We start from the raw sequence: 22,958 nt of genomic DNA, 5'->3' as shown, positions 1-22,958 counted from the left end.
GGCTCTACACCTACGTCACGCTGTCGCTTGCGGCCGGTAGGTGGATAGCGTGGCAGGTTAAGACTGTACATACGCTAATATGAATGTGGGAGATATTATGGGTGCAAAAATACTGGAATGGTAATTAAGCCAGCAGAGTCTACGCGTACACAACCAGGACTCGCAATGGAAAACGCAGGCCTTTACAGCTTTCCACTCTTAGAGGAAGAGCTGAAAAATTCTTCATAATGTTTCAGAAAACACGGCGCTGTGAGCAAACAATTGGCTGATTTGGAGATGGCCGAGTACCGATTAGTCGGCGGGCTGCACAACGCCATACACAATCGCAGGCGCTGCCAAATCCGAATTATCATCTGAGGGCGAGATGTTAATCGCGTCTGCGAAGACTTTTGATGGGGAGTAAGGCACGCTACTGTTAGGCCCATCCCTTGGTTAAAAATAGGTGACCAGTGGACGCTAATAAATTGTGCAACTAACGATTTGTATGCAGACAGACGCCTATTAATGCTAAACGGATGGTGAGTGCAATTTAAATAGCATTCATGGCCTGTGCAAAAAAAGTAGACAGTATACATGTATGCGCCCTGATTAGAAGGCAGCACACGTTACAGCCTGGTTACTCGGGTGTACACGATTGAATGGATGTTTCAGAGTACAAATGAATGCTCATTAAGTATTCTTGGGTGATGCAGAGCTCTTATTTCGCTTACCCAAACAAAGTGGCGTCCCGGCACTAAAGTCACAATTTTTCCCAATCGACTTGCATGCTGCTGCTTCTTTTTCGTTGCAGTTTTCTCGCTGGTCATCTGTCCATGGAGATGAAAATACTACTTTAGCTCGGTCCCACTGCTGAGCAATATTTTAGGAATAGAGCGAACAAAGTTCCCCTAGAGCAGATCACTGCTGTTCTCTCAAGCCGAGAAGGGTATAACTCGAGAACACCGATCGTCCGCTTAGGAGACGACACTGGATTGTTAATGACAACCGTAAATGGCCCTATGTGAGTGCAATTTAATGCATCAAGTAGCGCAAAAGACTACTTCTCTGTCGTCTTTTTCACTACATTTAAAAGTAGAGGGGCACTTACAGAATACGAGGGGACAGCGCAAGAGACAAGCGCTTGAGTCTTGTGCTGTCCTGTTGTATTTTGTTAGCGCAGCTCTACGTTAAGATGACTGAAACCAACTAGCTCCAGAGTAAAGCTTTGCTAACGCTTGTCTCCCTAACAGAATGCAGTCCTGAAGTGTAACTTGGTTGTCTCGCTATTTTCTTATCTGCTCGCTACAACACGAGCAAAAAGAAATATTCCTATGCGGAAGGACCCAGTAATGTCACTGGAACTGGGAAAGTACTATAATCAGCAGGCGGCGTATGGATAACATTGAGTTCTCATTACCGGGATGGTCCAGCGTGGATAGCGCTAGGCGAAGAGAACGTCATCGTGGCGCTTGTGTACACCCCAACCATCGTAATGATAGTTTTTGAACAACAAGCAACAAATAGAAATATTAGCAACCGAAAACTAAAAACTGCTTAGATGAGGTTTAAGAAAGCGTTGAAATAAAGATACATTGTATTGAGTATTCGCGAGTAATCTCCAACGCAAGAAGGCTGGTTTTACACCATTGTTGCTTCGGTATACAAAACTTAAATGACGTCGACAAATACTGCCACAGTGTGCCATCTCAGTATGCTCCCAAATGTGAGTTGAATAGGTAGTCTTATTTAAAATGTGACGTGGAAAACGTGTCTCATTTATACACGCTGTTTCTTCGTTGGTGGGAAATAACTGAGTGACCCCCGGAGAGGAGCTAGCTCGCCGCAGTGCGTGGCGAAATGAAGCAGACGACCGGGCGTCCTATGGCGGGACAAATTTCTCACTCGATCGCCCGAATGACATGCACCATTAACAATACCTCATCTGTAGTAATCTCACTTCGCTCTCAGGGCCACAAATATGGCTTCGAGAATATTTGTTTGCTGCCGTTCCCAAAGGCGAAACATGCAGACATTCTCGGCATGTCCAGCTGTACGCCTTTCCAAACAAACCGAGTGATGTTGAAAATACACTTGACAAAACAACCCAGCTGTCCGCTGTAAGGTATACTACGCCGAGTCGCCGGCGCCCGACCACATGATCGCAACTGAGAAATGCGGCAGAGGAAAGAAAAAGGTCCAATGACCCTAGTATTTAAAAACAATGACGAGAAGTAGCAATCCTTACCAATGCACGTAGCAGCTCCAGCGGTGAAGTCACACTGGAGCCTCGTAGTGATACATACTGCCTTCTCTTTCTCACTGCACTCTGTGCGCGCTCCATCTGTCAGAGAAAAAATAAACGCAATAAGAAACAAGCGAACATTACGGTGCTGGTCAAAGTAGCAGAGGGGTTCGCTGACCGACTGTTTCTGCAAATGCTCGCTGCACAACCAAAACGTATTGCTTACCTATGCACAGTGGTGCCCCAGCGCTGAAGTCGCAGTTCAAACCCATTTCCTGGCAGGCCTTTTTCTCTTCCTGGTTGCAGCTTGTACGCTTTTTGCCTAGTGATGCGAATGGCGAAGTTCACAAATTTTATAGAGCGAGACATGGAAATGCATCTTTCGGCCCTAGCGAAGGCCACATATCGATTTCTACAGGCGCAATTAGCTCTAGCTGAGCCTACGCCCACATTATGTTTATGCACAGTACTGAGCTTTATTTTCTGCAGAAAAAGAAAGGTGTGATTCGCGTCCTCCCAGCTGCAAACTTACATAACGCGGGAGCAATGAAGTAGACGGAGAAGGCGTTATGAGGAAAGAATACTAGATACTAGATGGTCTAGATACGTTGCATGTGGTGCATGTGCGTTGGCTTGATAAAAACCTTCTTTGGTCCCAGCTGGTCGGTATATGACAATATAATGCAGCCCTATTTCCCTCACTCTAGGAGGCCCCGCTCCCCCAAAAGAGTTGCACCGACGCTCGCTCTTTAACCTTGCAAGTTCGTGCGTTCCTTTGATTGCTCTTTTTATTCATATAACCCCGCGAACCAAGTCAAACATAAACCCTCGTACCATCAATTTAATCCAAGCAAATATCGCAGTAGACAGCTGACTGAAACATCTCACTATTAATGCATCATCGCGTGCATCCCGCTGTTCAGAAAGTGCCCTGACTGGTGACAGCAAGTTCACCGGATATTCTCAGCGACCTAAAAAGATTTTCGAATCATTCTGTGAGACACTGAAACCCTTCAAGTTAATGACAGCCAAATCCGTTTCCTTGACCTCAGACTATCCCTTTTCCCAGACCACGCTTGGTGCCGGTATACGAGCCATGCTCACAAAAACACCTTCTTCCATTCACCTCGTCACATTCAAAGCTGGAGAAACGAGGCATTGTCAAGACTATCATGAAGAGCGCCATCGAGAGGCCCTGCGAGCATGAAGCCAGCTCCAGTCTACGTGCCCAAGTACAGAGCTAGATGGATAGCTGGATTTATTTTAGTGTGCCTCAACAGCCAGATGGCCTAAACGAGCGCATACTATGTCACAGACATCACAAAGCAAATTAAAACATCTAAAACAAGGCACGAAGACCGCAATTAGGAAAACATGCCAATAAATGTGGCGTTATACAAAATTTGCACACGAGTCATCGCACCTATGCCATGCAAACAAAGGCGTCGAAGCATTTTCAGGCCTTTGCATGCGGCACACGAAATTTCAGCGACGTCAGTAAGGCCCACAGTCAATGGAGCCACGCATGACTTTTTTCAGGAACTGCACGTCACATATGAGTCACCTGTCACTCAGAGTGGGCATATTGAGGTCCGCCAAGAGAGAATCGTAGTAGAAACGACCAATGTATCTGTCATAAAGGATGCGCGTCAACTTGGGCTGGACATTTTCAATTTTCGTGCAATCAGTGGCAGATATGTTATTCCAGGCTACATACGCGAACGCAAGACGTGGTCTCACGAGAGCACAGCACAGTAGAGAGTGCGCAGGCATCCCTACCGTCGAATTGTTTTTTGTTAATCTAGAGATAAGACCAATATTTCTCAATGCGCGTGGCGCAGTTGACGATACATGCAATATGAAACAAAGCCTTGAATCAACAACAACACCAAGGTAACGTACATGTGCAACACGAGAAATTTGACCAGATAAAAGCGTATAATCAAACATAATTGTGCCGTGTTTCCTAGCAGAGGCAAGAAGGAAGCCTTTCTAATATTTGTTTTAGGCGATTAGTCAAACACCATTTCTCGACGTTGTTGATGCCGGCTTGCAATTGGCGGCAGTCCTCAATATTTACAAACTTACGGAATAATTTAAAGTAATCTGGGAAGAGCAAAATTCTCGAGTTCATGACATGTAATGGCAAATCATTAACAAACACTAAAACAACAGCGGTCCTAAGTTGGAGCCTTGAGGTACTCCCAAAGATGATACAAACTCGTTGGACACACAGCCGGAACATCCGACCATGTTACGGTGCTTGCCAAGGTAGCTTTTGAGCCATCTCCACTACATTGGGCATAGTCCGTATTTTTCCATCTTCATCAGAAGTACCTCCTGGGAAACCGCGTCGAAAGCTTTTGTCATGTTAAAGTAGATTGCATCTAGATGACCACGATTAAATACATGTGGCCCAGTATAATCAAGAAAGTTAAATAAATTCGTTTCCACAGATCGTCATTTTAATGAGCCGTGCTGCAGATTTGAGATAACTTGTTTAAAGTATGAGCTCATGATTTCCTACAGTACTATTACAAAAACTTTCGCAAAAGAACAAGTCCCTTATACTGGTGGAAAATTATTGACATCACAAGCGTCGCCAGACTTGAAAACAGGAACTGCTACTGACAACTACCAACGACAAGGAAAAACACCACTGCACAACGATGGGCTGAACAAATGCGCCAAAACAGGACCAAAGATGCCCGCGCATCCTTTGATTTCATCAACTCCTGTAGATAGTTTTTGCTTAACTGTCTGAAATGCCGAAAGAACCTCATGCTCGGCGACATTGTCATGAGACAACACCGTCTTTAAGAGTGATAACAGCAGTGTGCTATTATGGCGCACAAAACAAGAGCTGAAATATTCAGAAAAACTTGGCATTCATCTTGAGGTTTATGCAGATTCCTTCACGCGTCTTTATCACAGCAGCACTAACCTTATCATTTCTTTGCTTGTGCGCAAAATTACATAAACAGAATACCTTTGGTACCAATATTCACTTTCTGATTTCAAGTAGAGTTTGCTGGTTTGATTTGTGGGCTTTAACGTCCCAAAGGGACTCGGGCTCTGAGAGACGCCATACTGGAGGTCTCCGGAAATTTCAAACACCTGGGGTTTTTTAATGTGCACTGATCTCGCACATCACATGGACGTCACTCTGTTTCGCCTCCATCGAACAAGTAGAGTTTGTGATAATGCTTCTTCTTCTTTAAGTAATGTCTCAAATCGCTCGGAAATCAGCAAGGAAATTCAGTCTTATTCGATTTACGGCACGGTATAAATTTTTACAATATCCCCTCTACAACTGATGTCAGTAGCTCGACTCCTATGTTTACATCTTCGATCTCAAATAATTGTGGCCAGTCGTAAGCCTGAAGCTCATTGTAGATTTTAAGTTAATTGCCATACTCGTATATAAATATTTCTTGCACCATCTCACGCACCGGACGAAAAGACAAACAGAACGACAGAGTAAGCGGGAGATGGTATTTGTCTACCAGAACAAGAGGATCGCGCACCGCTTGCCGGCCAAAAAGAGACACATTAGCATTAGATATAAAATGTTTCTTGCAAGTTTATCATTTTATTTCATTGGTGTACACCATGAAAATTATTAAAATTTATTAAACATTCCGCTTTTTCTCGGATAGCTGTGCAGTTACTAGTTATCCATCCGGCTGACCAATCAATTTTCGGAAGATTGAAGTCCTCGTAAATGTGAATTTTATACTTCGAGAAATCGATTTTCTCCTCAATATCCAAGAAATGGTCGATTAAAACGTTAGGGGTAGAATTTAGCGGGGAGTAGTAACAACCGACGAGATAGTGCGATTTATCACACGTTGGAATTTCCAGCCACACACATTCCTCGTACGTCTCCAGGTCTGGTCTTCTAAATGAACTTAGAGAACGACAGGCTATCGAACTCCGCATCCATATGAATACACACTATCGGCTCTAGAGACAGCATACTCATCTGAGAAATAAGACTCACTTGATCAAGATGAGTTTAGCCACGTTTTTGTCAGGCATATAATGTCATACATTGGTATGCATTCGCGAAGATTGCTTCCCTTTCAGTTTGCAGCCCTTTCGTGCTTTGATAAAAGAGTTTAGTTTCCTTCGCCATTTTCTGATGTTGTTAGAGCACAGTTAGGATCATCAAAGCGCCGTGAGGACCACAGCTTTCCATAGAAGGGGCGAAGTACGCAACCATCAGGCTCAGAAGAAAGTAAATGCTTATCCAGAGAAATGTGAAATGGGCTATATGTATCGTGCCTCGTTTTCAGTTTTGTGCGCGTAACAACCTTATCATCTACCATGTTCGCCAAGAGTTCCTTTACGTCAGACGCTGTTGTTGTCGGGTCTAGGCGAGACACAAGCAAGCTTTCTTCGCCGGTAGTTTGGGCACAACTTTAAGCATGACCTGCTTAGCTGTACCAAACATTGCTCGAGGCCGAGGTGGCTGGTTCAGCGCTTTCGATGGGCGTGGCAGATGAGTCCTGAGGCTTCGGTGAAGAGGCAGACACTGCAGCAGCCAGCTTTGCCGTCACGGCTGAAGCGCAGTTGCGAGATTCACTCACTCTGGCTGGCAGTGCAATCCACAATAGATGCACTCACAGCTTCATGCAGGAGCGCATTCTCCGCACGAAGCGCCTCATCGGCGTCCATTCCACTAGCATTTTCTGTAGCATCCAAATAACACTCGGTGAAGCACTGATGGTATCTGAATCTTGAAAATCCAGGGAAGAGCGCTGCGCTCCAGAGGGCGTTTTCGTGTTGCTGGTTTCGCAGATAATCCCTGCCGCCGAAGGATCACGCCGCTTCATGTGATTAACACATTTGTACTTGCTGGCCCCAGACTCCATGAGGATGTTGTATTCCTGGCCCTGTATATTGATACATTTTCAGTGAAAACGCTGCTTGCAAGACGCGCACGGTAAAATTGCTGCCTACCACGAATGGGCTGGGAGCAGCGTGCACATGCGTCTGCATCGAGCGCCATCCCGGAAAGAGGCTGAAATCAGCAGGGTATCCCTCCCAACTGACGCGGAAAATTGCCAAAGCGTTGCTGAGTGATCTAGGAGGAAACTGCACCGCCAAGACTAGTGGCTGCACTGAGATGAACACAGCCATGGTCCCATGCATCCATCGATTCTCGCTCAGGCTAAAGAAGGTTGTCGGCAAATCAGGAGTGCGTCTGAGATTCTCGGCCTCTAACAAGATTGTCCGACTTTGCTGCAATGCCAACATGCCACAGAAGGGGAAGGTTAGGTGTTCTAAGAAGCACAGGGATCATTTTGTTCCATGCAGGACTAGTGTAATCTTTGAAATTTCCCTGTCGTGTGGTAGATATTATATGGGCCAGACTGGTCATTGCATTAACGACCTGCTGTTGGAACACAGTAGAGACCTCAAGACTGGATCTGGAAACAATATGACAATACATTGTGCCTCATGCCGCGGCAGCTATCCAGCCTTAGTTAAATGCAACGTCATTAGACGATACAAGCGAAGAGGCACACGTGATATATTTGAAGCCCTGTGCATGCCTAAGATAGGTGATGATTGTGCAAGCATCACGCTGCACAAGAACGAACCTCGACGACCTCCTTCATCCGCGATTTCTCGGTTTGTTTCCATCCCTTTTGACAAGCACAGTGATATGCCAGTTTCTTTTTCAAACAAAAAGACAAGAAACATTTTGCTGACAGTTATAAACATTTATCACATGCGCTTATTCTGCGTTAAGGAATCCCAAAATTTTATCAGACTGATAGCAGCCAGACTCGTTTTTTTGTGACTATAAATTCATTATGTTCGTAAATAAACATCAGTTGCTGGTCAGCACCTGTGTTGTGTGGTCACGTCTTTGTTTTTGACGCTGTTTTTATCACCTTCTATCATGCACCAACCAACCCGCCAAAATTCTCTCTCACTGGTGATATTGCTCCTTTATGCATCTAATTTCAAATAAGGGACTAAAAATACTTTGCAGAAATATGAATTCACATTCAAGCCACTTAACTCTTATCGCGCCCCACATATGGTTTCACGTCATAAGGCTGTAAAACGTTGCTTGACAATATCTTCCAGAAAACACTGAAAAATTTCGACACCTGTCCCGCTCAGCGTTTTGGTTTATTAAAAGATCGTACACCATTGAAACTAGCGATTAAGGTCATTCTCCTTGCATATCTATTGCCGCAATTTGAACTCCAGTGCAACGCACTGCTTCCACCACAAGTTTGCTTTTATCTTTCCTTCAGTGCCGCCTTTCAGGGTATGATCGTGTATTCAATTATCCCTCAGTTCATTTGCTTCTCTATCACCTTACACAATATCACAAGAAGCATAAACCACCGGCCCAATATTGGCACTATGTTGGCAAGTGCGGCTCTACATAAAATGTATTGCCAATATACTCAAATACCGGCCAAGTGGTTTGTGCTGCTTGGGGAACTCGTTAGAAGTCCGTAAGCTAGCACATTACACGGTAGCCTACGAATGGACAGGAAACGAAAATCCTGCGCTTAGACTGGACAAGAACAAAAAAAAAAAAAAAAAAGACGAAGCGACGATCATGATACTCGCTAATGCAAAATTTGAGCGCTGCTATTTGTGTGGCAGAAAACTTGGCGCGTTTTGTCATCACAATCGGTTCTGTTAAGGGTACGTTCAAGAGTGCACAGTACTTCCGGTCGAGCAGTGTGACTGTGACCTACAGGCCAATCGAAGGAATTTAATTTATGGAGACGACTAGCGCGATTGCAACAACGTCCACTTGGGCAAACGACAGGCAGCGCCGAAAGTCAGCAGCTCCTGCCAACTGGGCCTCTCGTGGTGCCACAAAACCGACCGACCAGCCAGCGTGTCACTTGCCAGAGGAACGATCATAATGGCAGCCTCAAATGCAGACGAAGGCTTCTCCGCAGAAACGGGAATGTACTCTACCACGTTAAAAAGAATAAATACCTTTATACAACTGGACATACACTCGATATAACAAACGATAAGTTACAGCGCAAGGATGGATTAAAGCTAAAAAACAGGTCGAAAACATGCATATAACGAACGACTGCAATAAACTAAAGAATCAGATACATAGGGCACCACTTCAGAGTTTCCTGTGCGGTATGCTAAATCCACTGCGACGGTGCATGCAGTAAGTATGTCAATAACACGTACCTCGTCGCATCAACTGCAATCATTGCCTGTGACTTTATCTTCCTAATTTCGCTTTCTTTTTTTTCCTTTGCTACGTGTGCCCAGCCCATCAGGGCTAACAGGCGGGCCTAAATGTTAAATAAATAATAAAGAAATGATCAAACAAACAAATAAATATTCTCGTGAAAGTTCTCGTGCTAAAATATTGAAATATATGAAATATATGAGAATATGAATTTTTCTCGTGCTGCCAATCTACGATAATAACCGTCGCGAGCTTGGTCTGCCACATGATTAAGGATGTCACCTTCAATTGCCTGTTGCATCCGCAATGAACTCTTCTGCGCAAGCGCAGTGAAGGACGTCCCACGATGCTTGCTTTTTAACCTATTGTAGGTATGCTGATGATCCATTTATTAACAAAATTTATAAACATATTTAAAACAGCGATGCTCACATTTCAATCAAACCACGCACCAAACACAAATGACACCCATCCACTTCACGATTGATCGCATGTCATTACTGGAAAAGAATCCACTGTAGCTCCAGTTTAAAGTGCCCAATGTAGTGAAAGCTGTGCTCCTATAATCTAGACAGCAGGCTGAAAGTATTGAACAACTGGAAGGTAAATTATGCCGTAATGCGTAAGCGGCCCCACGCGTACCGCTGCATTTCGCGGGGCTGCAGTCGGCTGAGAGACGAAGCAAGTCCTTTTTTTCTTCGAACTTCGAGTCAAGATAATCTCTGAAGTACAATTACCAATGGCATACCTAATAATTCAACCCCCTTCCCCCCCCCCCCCACACACACACACAACTCGCAATGTAGGCGTTATAACTAGTTTCGTATTATCACTAACAGATATGGAAATTCGCAAAGAGCTCGAAGATTACAAGAATATTATAGTTAGTAATCAGATATAGCACAGCTTTCACGAAAAATGTGCTTAGAAAGCGCGCTTCAATAAAAAAGAAGAAACACCACTAATGGGTGAATTCAGAAGAATGTTGATACGGTGAGTGGGAATGCGTTCGTACCTCAGCAAAATAAAGTTACGAGGGACTTTAGCGACTGAAGTAGGGAAAGACGAAAGCCTGAATGCCGCATTCTGCTACGCAACTAGCGATAATTAGAAATTAGTTGGTAAATAACTACTCGTTATGTAGGTAAACTACTGAATTAGTCATTATTTAGATATTTAATGTATTACGGTCTTATTTATTAATTATTTATACATTATTAGTAATTAATGATTGATTGGCATACGGCCATAAATCATATGCGCATACTAAGGTGGTGCTCTGAGTGGTCGAGACCGCTATGACGTTATCTCGCCTCGGCCAATAAGAGCCGCCACAAACGCGGGACTCATTTTGTCCACGACAGCCATTAAAGGCTTTCGCCTTAAAACGCATTATCCATGCCGACGACTGCGGACGTTTATTTGCGCGACATAGGCGCGGCGACAGTTAGGAACTTGAAAAATAAACACATCAAGTAAAGAGGGCATATAATGCGCCTCGTTCAATATGCTATCAAGTTTTGCTGCTGCGGGCTACCCTTTTTCGACACAGCCGTCATTTTGGCCAGTATTGTAGATGCGGCGTCTTTAAACTCGCACCACAAAGGGCGTCAAGGGACGCAACTTCGGTACTACGTAAACATGGTAGATCCACCACGAAAGTGGCAATCCTTACCCAAGCACAGAGCGGAGCCTGCACTGAAGTCACACTCTTTTCCCATTTCGTTACACAATTCCTTTTCCCCTTCATTACAATCGGTTTGAGTTTTGTCTGCAAAATAAAGAATAACGAAAAACGAGAGTGGCACATCCCCTGCACTGAAAAATTTTGTACCTTTAGACAAAAATTAGAGGGTCTCTCAGATGTCTCTTAAGAGGAGAATGGCTAAAGCCTACCCTTCATCTCCTGTCATTTGCCTCCCATCGTTTAAGTTAAATTGGTTCACAGGAAGGGAAAGGCGCAGTAACTGTCACACTTGCTCTGTGGACACCCGAACCGCGCCGTAAGGAAGGGAGGAAGGTGGGAATAAGTGGAAAGAGAGAAAGAGGAGCCGTAGTGGAGGGCTACGGAGTAATTTCGACCACCTGGGGATCTTTAACGTGCGCTGACATCGCACAGCACACGACGCCTCATCGTTTCGCCTCCATCGAAACGCAGCCGCCGCGGTCGGGTTCGAACCCGGGAACTCCGGCACAGTAGTCGGGCGTCTTACCACTGCACCACCCCGGCGGGGCCCATCGTTTGTCTCTTGTCGATATTCGTTGCAGTGCTACATACAATTATAATTGGTTTACATCAAAGGAAAGGCGCAGTATCACACCACCTCCGCAAAGTGTGAGTCTGGACGGTACACCATCGCTTCTGTCGCGTGGCGTTCCTTGGCGCGCGTTCAAGTGTGGCATTGCAGATGGCAGAAACGCATCCTGCCTCGGCCAATCAGAACGCCGCAAAAGCGGGATACACTTTGTCCACGACAGCATGAGCCATAATTAAAAAAAGAGAGCGAGAGAGAACCTGGTAGCATTCACTTTGTGCTTTTGCCGCTGAAGCACGTCTCGCTTACCTTTCGTTTGTACAATGAAACAAGTTTGTTGGTACGGTATAGGTGAATAGATTCCTTAGTTGATTAGTGGTGCAGCTAAGTGCTGTTGACATATTAATTCAGATGATGATGTCAGAGAATGCGCAGTTCGCCGATGCTATACTGAACAAGACAAATTCCAGCACCACCCGACAGTTTATACAGTGTCATAAAACTATGCTTTACCTGAGGCGCTCAAGCCTACCGCACAAAAAAAAAAAAAAAAACCGAATCGGGCTGATTTACTTACTCATGCAAAGAGGTGCTCGAGCGCTGAAATCACAGTCGAGGGCCATAGCGATACACAATTCCTTCTCTTCCTTGTTACAGTTTTCGCGCCCCTCATCTGTTTCAGAAACAAAAGAGGAATATATTAGTGAAACATCTTATTTCGAATTTTGGGAACCTTATCTCAAAAAGTGAGAAAAGCCTGGCGTAGGCTCACTGGGAACTAGAGGTGAGTGGCGCCTTTTTCCTCATTATATTGCTGTCCAACCAGCCACATATTGATTCAAAGTCGCTCACCCATGCAGAGCGCGGCTCCAGCGTCGAAGTCACACTTCATGCCCATTTTCTCGCATGCATTTTCTTCTTCCTCGTTGCAATTCTTTCTCTTCTGGCCTGGACAAATGAGGAGACGTTTGCGTAAAATCTCCCGAATATCTGCTTATCAACAAAATGTTAGAGAGGTAATCCTTCACAGCCGCGAAGCACTGAACATGTTTATGAAGAGGGCACTAAGGTTCGTTAGTCGTTCTTCTTCCGCACCTCCCCGAAGTGCTCATCGATTTGGCGGGTGACGTGTAGCTCACACACAGAGAGGCGAAGGACGACCAACTTGCTGAGTTAAAACATGAACTCAGCTCTCCTTTCACGACTTCGTCTAAGCAGGGGCCTGTCTCTTACCGCTACTGTGGCTTCGTTCAGCACAGGCCATCGCCGCGTGGCGCGCTCTCAAATAACCGCCGCTAGGGTGCCTCCATGCGCCCCCCCCCCCCCCCCCCCCTGTCTTCTCTCCGCCGCTCCGTGGGGGCGCGCGCATCGAGGCTCCCTAACCACCGCCGAAACTTGAAGACCAGGAGGAGCGCAGCGCTCCCAAAACTATGCTCTGATCCGGTTCGCTAGAGAAGCCTGAAAATTTCTGGAAGCCATGGGCTGCAGCACCCTCGGCCTTCTGAGGGACCTGAAGTGAAGATAACCGGGCCTGTGCAGTGGAATACGTGCATGGGCCAGCGTGAATTCCCCCCCCCCCCCCCCCCCCCCCCGCCATGTATACGGGGGCTATCAGGCGCAGCGTGGTGGCCGGGATTGCTGAATCGACTGCGCTTCCGTCTGGGAGTTTCTGGGTCCATCCATCTGCGCCAATTTTTTTGGCGTGCGCGCAGCAACTTGAGAAAGAGGGCCATCGTAGCCTTAAGGCATTTCCCCCCTTTCTTGATGTGGTGAGGTCTCTTTAGTGATTGTTTTTCTCATGACACCGATTACAGTTGGGCGCTGTTTTGAGCAGCAAAAGCCCTTCTTTAAGAATCTTGCCGTTGTAAATGTGCTTTGTGGCAGAGTACACTGAATTGGGAAGTTATCAGATTAAAGGGGCCATGATAAGAGTCTTGCACACAGTGAATTCCTGAAGTGGCCTAGAAGAAGGAACGGGAGGCTACAAGCCGTCTCCCTCTGTTAAATGAGGCTGCCAAAGTGTTGGAGCAGACCGACGCGGCGCTGACTTGGGAGATACTTGGGCCTGCATTATTCCGGAACGTTTGTTTTCGGACTCCTGTCTTGAAGTGTTGTTTGAATGTTGGTAGTAGCACATTCGCATAACGGATGAAGCCAGCGAAGAGTTATAAGAGGTGGTTCTAGAGATGTGAGAGAGAAAGAGGGAGAAATTCCTCAATCAGAGCCGGCGAGGCAGGCTTGACCCCGCTTAGTTCTTATAATCCCAGGCGTAAACCCTTACTGCTGCCTATCTTCCGAAGGTTTCTTTGAACGCTCAGCCCAAAGCGTCATTCGTCCCGTTCGTAAAGTATTCGTTGCCGTCTTACTGCAATACAAGCTGCTCGAACGAAGTTATATTCTCTTGTGGTATATATACCTAATGACACCCCTCACTGTGCTTTACTTTTGTTAAGAAGCGTTGGTAGCACACTGCATTTCACGAATAAGCGCTCACAGGCAATAAGATCTATTAATTTCCATCGCCCATGACTATAGGAGAACTCCCCTGTTACTGCGCGAACCTTTTACACTAACGGCATACGGTGTCAATTATTCGGTTTTGTATATGATTCACAACTTGCTATTCCAACGATCGCTTTTGCGTGCGAGCCGAAACGAATGCCCCGTCATATATAATAACATGACAACCTTGGTTAAGCAATGTTCATCTTACAGGTAAAAAAGCGGAAAACGAGAAAATTGTTCCTCAGCTACGGAGTACCCGGCCTCGAACCGGGTCGTGGTGGTTGCGTTTCGGTGGAGGCGGAACGGAGAGGCGTCCGTGTGCTGGGCGATGTCAGTGCACGTTAAAAATCCCCAGGTAGTCGAAGGAATTTTGCAGCCCTTCAGTACGGCTCCTCTTCCCACCTTTCTTTTTTCGTTCCTACCCACGTGGCTTCCCTACGGAATGGTTCAGGTATGAACCCGGCAGTGTGAAAATTACTGTGCCTTTCCTTGCCTATAAAACAGTTGGCAAGGGCAAACGTTGACAGATAAGCTGCACGAGTCTGAATCAGCAAAACAAAACAAATACAGGCATGTTTGACAGAAACAGGAATGTAAACATCGTCAGTAAGTTTTATAAAGTCTTAAATTGGCTCAGTTTTTTCAGGATTTGAACCTTCATGGCAAATGGAAAGCGATCAGTCGTTTCAATTGAAGTGAAACAGTAGTCAATATTTTTGTACGAACGTGCTGTTTAAGGCACTCGCCGTAATTTTACCAGTAGGCAGATTGATCCTAATTATTTCTTAACTCTACCGACTTTATGGCCTTCCACCAATTACAACGTTTAGGGTAGAATGAGCAATTACCTTGTGGCTGGGACAGAATCGAAAATGTTTCGTTTTTGATTTATTATTGTGAGTTTCGCAATTCATTACTGCTTCCAGTGCTACAACATTTTTGCTTCGAAATATTTGAGCTGCGTCGTTAGCATGTAGTACAGCTCTAGATCAGGTTAATATTCTAAAAAAAACTAATTCATATTTAGGAAGAAACATAGGGCCGAGGGTGGAGCCTTGAGCTATGTAGTAGTAGTAGAAGACTTTATTGAGGCGCAACACTTAGGCGCCTAATACATCGGTGGCTTGCTGGACGAGCAGGCGCTATTCTTCACCCTCACCACCAAGCCAGTCCACCGAGGTCCAGATATTATGGGAGGGGGCAGGAAAGAATCCCGATTGCAATGCAACCGGACATGAAAATAGGCAGTGGGAAAGGTTGGCATAAGGGAAAGGGCAGTTGGGGCACGATGGATCACAACGGAATTTGTAGAGATATAGCCGTGCAGGAGTTATGAGTGTGTTCAACTGTATTTTCCGAAGGATATGAGCCTCCCGAACGGAAAGATTAGGATGAGGCCCGGGGTAGAATTTGTGGTCTAAGCGAGCAGCATTGTAATATTCGCTGATGGTGGCGTGAAGAGACCGTCTCGACCCGCCCTCCAATTATCTTAGCCAGGGGATGAACGGTGCCCGGTTACGAGTTTCACGGGTGAGCTGGTTCGCCAGCTCATTGCCGTCAATCCCCGAGTGTCCAGGGATCCATCGGAGGAAGACGGGGCAGGGCTGTAGAGTGACAAGTGCGACCTCGAGCTCCGTGGACAGATGACGTGTTAGACTTTTAGATTGAATGGCACGGATAGCAGCCTGGGAGTGGGTGTATATAATCACTAAGAAGGATATCGGCAGTGGCTGACCACTGAGGTGATATAGGACCAGATCAGTAAGTGAGGTCAGGGGTTGTGTGGCGTTGGGAGAAGGTGTCCGCCCTAGTGATACTCCGGGGGTGTTGAGGAGAGTTAGGTGAGCTTGCTGGGCCATCCATGGAGTGGAGTAGGCGGCCGGCTCAAAAGGTCTGCGGATAACCCCATAGTGTGTGCGGGCATTAAAATCGCCGCAGAGAAGTATAGCCGTATGAGAGGGCAATGTGTTAAGAAATTTACCTAGGGTCGTGAAATGTGTGGCGTGAGTGGGGGGAGTTGTAGAAGGACAGCAGTGCCAGGCTGGGGTGAGCCTGAGGAAGATAGTAGAGTGTGCCCACTAGGTAGGATTGGAGCGATGAAGGAATTTCAAGGGCTGCTGCCGAGAGGTCACGGCGAACGTAGATAGAAGAGAGGGGGTTAGTAGCTATAGAGTGAAATGCCCGGTAGCCAGGTACGTTAGCGAATCAGCGAGTTTCCTGGAGGAGAAGGAAGTGGGGAAGAGAGGGGAGAGCTATGTATGTTTAAACTACTTGGTGGGGATATAGAAACCTAAAAGATGAATGTATTGTTTCCTGTTTGTAAGAGAACTGATGAAAATCGTGTTAGGGGAAACAGTAGCGCTCAAGCTGCTTTAGCATAACGAAAACAAAGTAAATAAAGGCTCTGAATGGTTTTAAAAATCGGGAAGCAGTATTACCAGAAGTTGAATATATTTGTACATAGTTATAGGAAGTGACTTGTGGGTCAGCGGTGGCTGCATGCCATAGAAAATAGAAGTTCTCGCCTGCATGCAGCTGAAAGAACGCTTTGGACCAACGCCAAGGCCGGACGCTGCTGCCGGCACTCCCTTGATCGTAACATCGGGCATTGCGGTAGTCGTCGCCCTAGGTCTTCATAAATGTGGTAGTCGTCGTCCTTTCAAGACGACCTCCACATGTGGCGACCTGTCGAGCCTCACCATCATTCTCGGCGGCGTTACCAAATGGCAGGCTGGCGGGAGCCGCCCCTACTGACGTCCCGCCTACAGGCATCTTTGGAAGGTTCTCCCAGCAGGACATGCGACGTATTCTGCCTGAACGGCGTCGTCATCCACGCAGTCGTCCATAACATCCCCCTACCGACATGCTCCACCGCCTTGCCTGCCTTGCCTCATCTTGCCGGCCTTACGCGGAGCTGTAAGCAGTCCTCCTGGCGTACTTCAGTGCTTTTTACTACTAATAGTTATTGCTTCACAGGAAAGAAAAGGCGCAGTATTAGGGCCTATCCAGAGGTCAAAGAGTTCAAATGAACCGGGCCTCCGTCCTCAAGGGCCCCACTATATAGAGTTGGAAACAAATGTCGGATTTCTAGGTTTGGTCCGAAAAATAGCCATCTTCCTGCATTCCCATGATTAACATTAGCCCTTATGTATCGCAATGCCCAATGCTTAAAAAGCTGTTTGTCGCATCGTACGCTTAATCCAGGCATTTCGGCAGTAACCGTATACGAAACTTTGTACGCTTCCAAAACAAAGGAAAAAAGAACAAAAGTATTCAAGGGCATTAGAAGGAAAAAAAAAATACGACTTATCGGCATCCGAAAAACGAAATAGAGATATTGCTTCACTCTATGGATGGCCATGTGACCTCAATAACACTCTTCGATCCCCTGACTACTGAACAATTTCTTAAGAACACTTTAAATCTTAACGAATGTATCTTTACACTCTTTACACAAACTAACAAAACCTGCATAAGTCCCGAGGTGAGCCCTCAGTGCTGTATAGTTTACGACACATTACAGCGGCACTTTTTATGTCGCAGGATGCCCTATAAGCAATTGCCACGACGCATTAAACAACAATAAAGAAAAAAAGCTGGAAATATTTCCTTCAGTGAGACTCTGCTAATTTTTTTGCTTCAACTTTACCTTGAATTTGCGCAATGCTATAGTAACTTCAGCACTATCGCCCTTTTCTTCCTATCCCCTTTCTAGGCTCTGCTGTGTGCCAGGTTAGCACTACGGAATTGAAGGGTTTGCTCGCGGAAAGCACTCTGAATAATATGTGTGCCGTATCACAGAATCCTAGAAAGCGCGTGCGTTTTATGGCTTACTGCCGCCATACTTATGAAATACGGTGGTAATGAATTTAAAATTTGTTTCACTCACCAATGCACAAAGCAGAACCGGCACTAAAGTCGCAATCTTTTCCTATTTCCTTACACATTTCCTTCTCTTTTTTGTTACACTCTGAGCGAGGTTTTTCTGAAAAGAAAGCCATAATAAAATAAGAATGTATTGTATTTATTTTAATATCTCCGCATAAATAAGCGAAGTAGCCACGCTGCTCGACGAATTGACCCTGACACAAATTTGACCCCTCAAATGGTCTGTTGCACCTTGAAATGCAGGAGAAGCAGGGAAGAATAGCAGAAGCTGGAACTTTGAAAGGAGAGGTTAGGAACAAGTGGGATACGCTAGCACTTTGATGCCGATCGAATGCATGCTGGCATTTATGGTCACGTTTTTCCAACAATTTGTTTGGACTTTTTGACCTGATTGGACCTCTCCATTACTTTTCGCACCATATTGTAGTATATAACCTTAAACTAGTTTGAATATATGACATATCCTAGATGCGCTGCCTAGTTGAACGCAATAAAATTCCGACCAATTTTATATAATCATGTTTTCTTACCAACGCACAGGGGGCCCCCAGCTGGAAAATCGCAGTCAAGTCCCATACTTGCACACAAATGTTTCTCTGTCTCATTACAGCTGTGGCGCGTTTCACCTGTGAGGAAAAAAAGGACATTTTTGGATCGAGCATTACCAGATATAAACAAAAAGGGCCTAATTAGAAATTGTTTACTCGTGCATAGAGCTCCCCCGACGCCGAAGTCACATTCCATGCCCATTCCCTTGCATGTCGTTTTTTCTTCGTCACTGCAGCTGGTTGGCTTTTTGCCTGGGAGAATTAAACAACGAAACTCTTAACGACCATGATTAGCAAATGAAGGTTAGAGAAATACGCTCGTCGTCAACTACCTTCCGGCCTGGTTTAATGTGAGTGCAGTGTGCTTCAGTTGCCTGCTCCATTCGATTTGACACCCCCTTGAGACCGCTTTCAAGCAAGACAGAATACAGCGCTTATTTTAGTAGAGCTTTGTTAGAACCACTTAACTGTAATTCCGGTTCTTGCCCGTGTTGACCTCCTACGGTAGATGTAGTCACTGTAATGATTGCCAGTTGCTCGTGCACATCCCAAAGGCAACGCTATCGCCATTAATCGATGTTGTGCCCTAATATTAAAGAACATTTGTACCCTCTCCTCTATATTTAGAAAACTTACACAGTCAGAACATGCATTATGCGTAAGACTAACAGAGAATGCCACTTCCTGAAAGTGGAAAGCAGTCGGGGCACAAATATAGTATGCCACCTTCCTGCTATAGCTGTTCGCAGGGAATGCATGCATTATTGCTCTTACAGGAAGCTAGACTCTAGAAGTTGAACACACATAACGTAGCGTAGATGCACGTACACAAAGAGTCGATGTATCTACAGATATGTACAGAGGGGTAGCTGACCACAGCGGAGACAAACAACTTCAGGCCAGCGGTGCCCAGCACGAACCACACACACTTCGTTGTCCTCGCGTTCTACACACGAGCACGAGCGTGAGCACTTTGTCTCGTCGTTGTCCTTTGACATAAAAGTAAAGTGCTCACGCGCTCGTACACAGCAAGCCAGTCCTCCACATCATTCACTCCATTGAAGGTTCTGGGATCACGCAGGTGGGCAATGGTGATTGCCGGGGTAGAGGACGCCGATGGTGTGTCCCCGTCGCTGGGCTAAAGAACCGGGAAGCCGAATACCGCTGCGGAGTTCCGTGCTTACTGATAGGCTGCCCCGTACCTCCACAAATAATGTAGCGTAGATGTACGTACGTACACAAAGAGTGAATGTATTTACAGTGCAGAGTAGCAGGCCACATTTCAATCCTTCAGGCCAACCTCTCTGTGTTTCCTTTCAATAAATTCATCCGTGTATTTGCAGATATTTAGAGAGGGGTAGCTGATCGCAGCGCAGAAGAACAACTTCAGGTCAGCGGCGCCCAGAACGAACCACGCACACTTCGTCGTCCACACGTTCCACACGCGAGCCCAGCACTTTGTCGTCGTTGTTTTCCCTTGACAATATTCATAAGTAACCGAGAAATACAAAGACATTGTAGCAGTAACGTTGATTGTAGCGTCCTCTTGGGTGCCGCTGGGAACCTGGATATCGAGCGCTGCCCGGCGAAGAAAATAAAGACAGTGCCGTGGCTCGTGCAGCCTCTGCAGGCAGTCTTGTTCTGGTACCAATCAACAGCAGTCTTGTTCCTTCGTTAGGCATTCAACATAAACGATAACGACACTCGGTAAGGGAAATGTGAGCGCAGCTATTTTAATGCCTGATATTGAGGCAAACAATTTTAGAGTCTTGTAGATGTGCACAGAATTCATTACGTTTTCTAAGCATGTTAGTTCCTAAAGTTACTTTTTTCCAAGTCCTTTATGATGTTGATGGAAGCCTTGTGGCTTTGAAAATAAGGTCTCGATAATTTAGTACTTTCTGAGATCTTCACACCAGTTGGAGGGGGAACGAGGGAGAGGAATGGGATGTTTTCGCGCGTAGGCGGAATGAAGTACTTGTTTCCGTTTTTATCTAGAGTCAAGTGCTCCATTAATAGCATTTGTTTGATGTATGTGCGGTCAATGCGTGGACGTTTTTGATAAGCGCGGTAGGCGAGAAGTAGATAGCCACAAGAAACAAGCCGTTGTTGAACTTTACCGCCCATAGCTAGTCAACTTCATCGGAAGCGCCAAGTAGGTTGACTGGTAGTGCAGGCACAACCTTGTCAGGGTTGATGGCCACTCCCGCCTTTTTGTTTCTGTGAGCGCCACAGGTGTAGTCGGAGACATAGTTTAAAGGGACCCCGTAACTCTTCCCTCGTAATTCTTTCTCAGCCATTCAATACACTTTCCGAGACTTAAATGATTCCAACGACCATGCATGCTTGCCGCTGAGCACAATTTTATGCTCTAGGTTGGCCACAAGCAATAAGGCAACCGCCTGGGGTACCCTATTCCGTATATACTCAAGCCGACCTCCTCAGATATCAGTGGAACTTCAACTGGACGTTCTTCTCATTCATTCGTCAGCAAAATTGAAGCGGTTAAACGTTTTGTCGCAGCGAAAGTAAATCTTAAAATTTCCCTTTGCACGGCCGCTTATGTTTGCCCCAGAAAGAAAAGTTACCGCTTTGTTTTGTTAATTTCAGAACAATGTTGGTTCCAACTGTAATTTGTACTTCCTGTGCAGTTTAACTAATCAACGCGCATACGATAGCAAATGTGGCCTTACTTGGGCCGCCGTAGATTGATCGGTAATAGTGCCAAAGGTCCGCCGAAGCTTAATTTAGTTTTGTGTTCAACTCTTTTTGGTGTCCTAAAATAATTCTACTTTATGCTTTGAAAAATTGCTTTAGTTTTAGCTGAAAGAGCCAAAGGTAAAAAAACAGTAATGCGATAATAAACTCACTTTTGGACTGTGCAAACTTATACCGCCCATGATTGTCTACCGTTGTTCGCGCGGTTTTACAATTGTGAGCGTCTACCAACTTGCCCAAATGAACATTCTGCTTAGGCACCGCCCGCTGCCTGTATAAAGTGGCCGATTCGAAATGGGTGCTAGATCGCTAGACCTGACAAGCACCGTAGAGAGCGGTTCCGAACTTGCTCCTCTCCTGCGTCTCTTTAGCAGCGTTTTAAACGAGACGTCGTTATCCCATCTACGCCAATCGAGACGGCGCAACAGCGTTCATTTAGAGCTGTCATATTTACGTCCCTGGTGTTGTGATGGCGCCATGGATTTCGCGCAAACGCGTTATTTTTGGCAAGAACATATCTGTATGTTCCAAACCGAGTTACCGTTTAGTATCCCTTTAATGCTACTTGTGCAAACTCATCAACAACACGAATACGACGTAGTTCCTTCCATACGCTAGCAGGGGACGACCACCTGTACGATCCTAGCAAATTCAGCAAAGCTTCCGTTTAAACAGACACGAACAGGGAATTCTCGTTGACGTTTCTCGCATTATTCAGCGCACCTAAGATACCGTTATCAATTAACCGGCTAACATACCTTTCTATGACGTTTGTTTTTGCTTTAAGGTATGGAATCTGTCTAGCTGAGTTCAATAAACAAAAGCTTTCTATCTTAATGCAGATTGAGTAATCATTTAGGTCGTGCAAGAGATATCATCTGCACGTGCATTAAAAAGAATGAGCACTGCACAGGAGGTCAGCGTCTACAAGACCGCGTCCCTTGGAACTCATGTGTCGCATTCGGTTTGTCACATAACTCCGGACAGCTTTTTTTCTTAAACTAGAAAGCTGCCCCTCGCGTCGAAAAATCTGAGGATGAGGGAGAGGGAAGAGCGCACTCAAGCTACGCCTTTAGGGTTATGGCGCGATGGTGTTACCGCGCCTCGCTTTGCGGATCTTCGGTCGCTTGCACTGAATTTGCCTTTAGCCTAATCCCTTAATCTAAGCCTCTATATCTGAGTACAGAGTCGTACGCGAATACATTACGCGAAAAGCCACCCAGCATAGGCGTAGACCTCGGAGTTAGATTCCCTTCGCCCTCCCATTTAAAATGAGAAGTCCGAGTTTGCAAACACCCAACCATGTGACGTGGTCGCGTGACGCCACAGCACTATACGACCAATCAGTTCCCGCATGTGTCCGCTGCCGTTTCCACCTGGCAGACTAAAAAGCGGGATTTTATAGCGACAGAAATACTGCGCCAGGTTTCGATCCGTCGCGTGGTCCCGGCTTGACCTTGAACAGCCGAGGAGGAGGAGCAGAAAAAGAAAAAGAAGGAGAAGATTGGTAACTCACGTTCTCGCGTCATACTCTTAAAGGATGAGCTTAAGTGTCCCCAATAATGTAGCACGTACTTACAGTGATAGGGCGTGATAGGGGAATAATGTAGCTGGCAAAAGAA

General features: G+C 45.8%; 1 protein-coding gene across 1 annotated transcript in view; it reads right to left on the bottom strand.

The window, feature by feature from the left end:
• The window catches only part of LOC146190161 (uncharacterized), a 195,215-nt gene that overhangs the window by 26,775 nt on the left and 145,482 nt on the right, over positions 1–22,958 (bottom strand). Inside the window, exons 39-44 of the mRNA XM_084605427.1 lie at positions 12,530–12,625; positions 12,255–12,350; positions 6,814–6,915; positions 2,448–2,543; positions 2,225–2,320; positions 711–806 (exon numbers count right to left, since the gene is read on the bottom strand). Of these exons, the coding sequence (XP_084461553.1) occupies positions 711–806; positions 2,225–2,320; positions 2,448–2,543; positions 6,814–6,915; positions 12,255–12,350; positions 12,530–12,625 (582 nt within the window). The remainder of the gene's footprint in view (positions 1–710; positions 807–2,224; positions 2,321–2,447; positions 2,544–6,813; positions 6,916–12,254; positions 12,351–12,529; positions 12,626–22,958) is intronic.

This window comes from Amblyomma maculatum, chromosome 5, assembly GCF_055883805.1.
Source record: "Amblyomma maculatum isolate TAMU_Amacu chromosome 5, ASM5588380v1, whole genome shotgun sequence".
Lineage (NCBI taxonomy): Eukaryota > Metazoa > Arthropoda > Arachnida > Ixodida > Ixodidae > Amblyomma > Amblyomma maculatum.
This window is presented reverse-complemented; position numbering and strand designations above follow the sequence as displayed.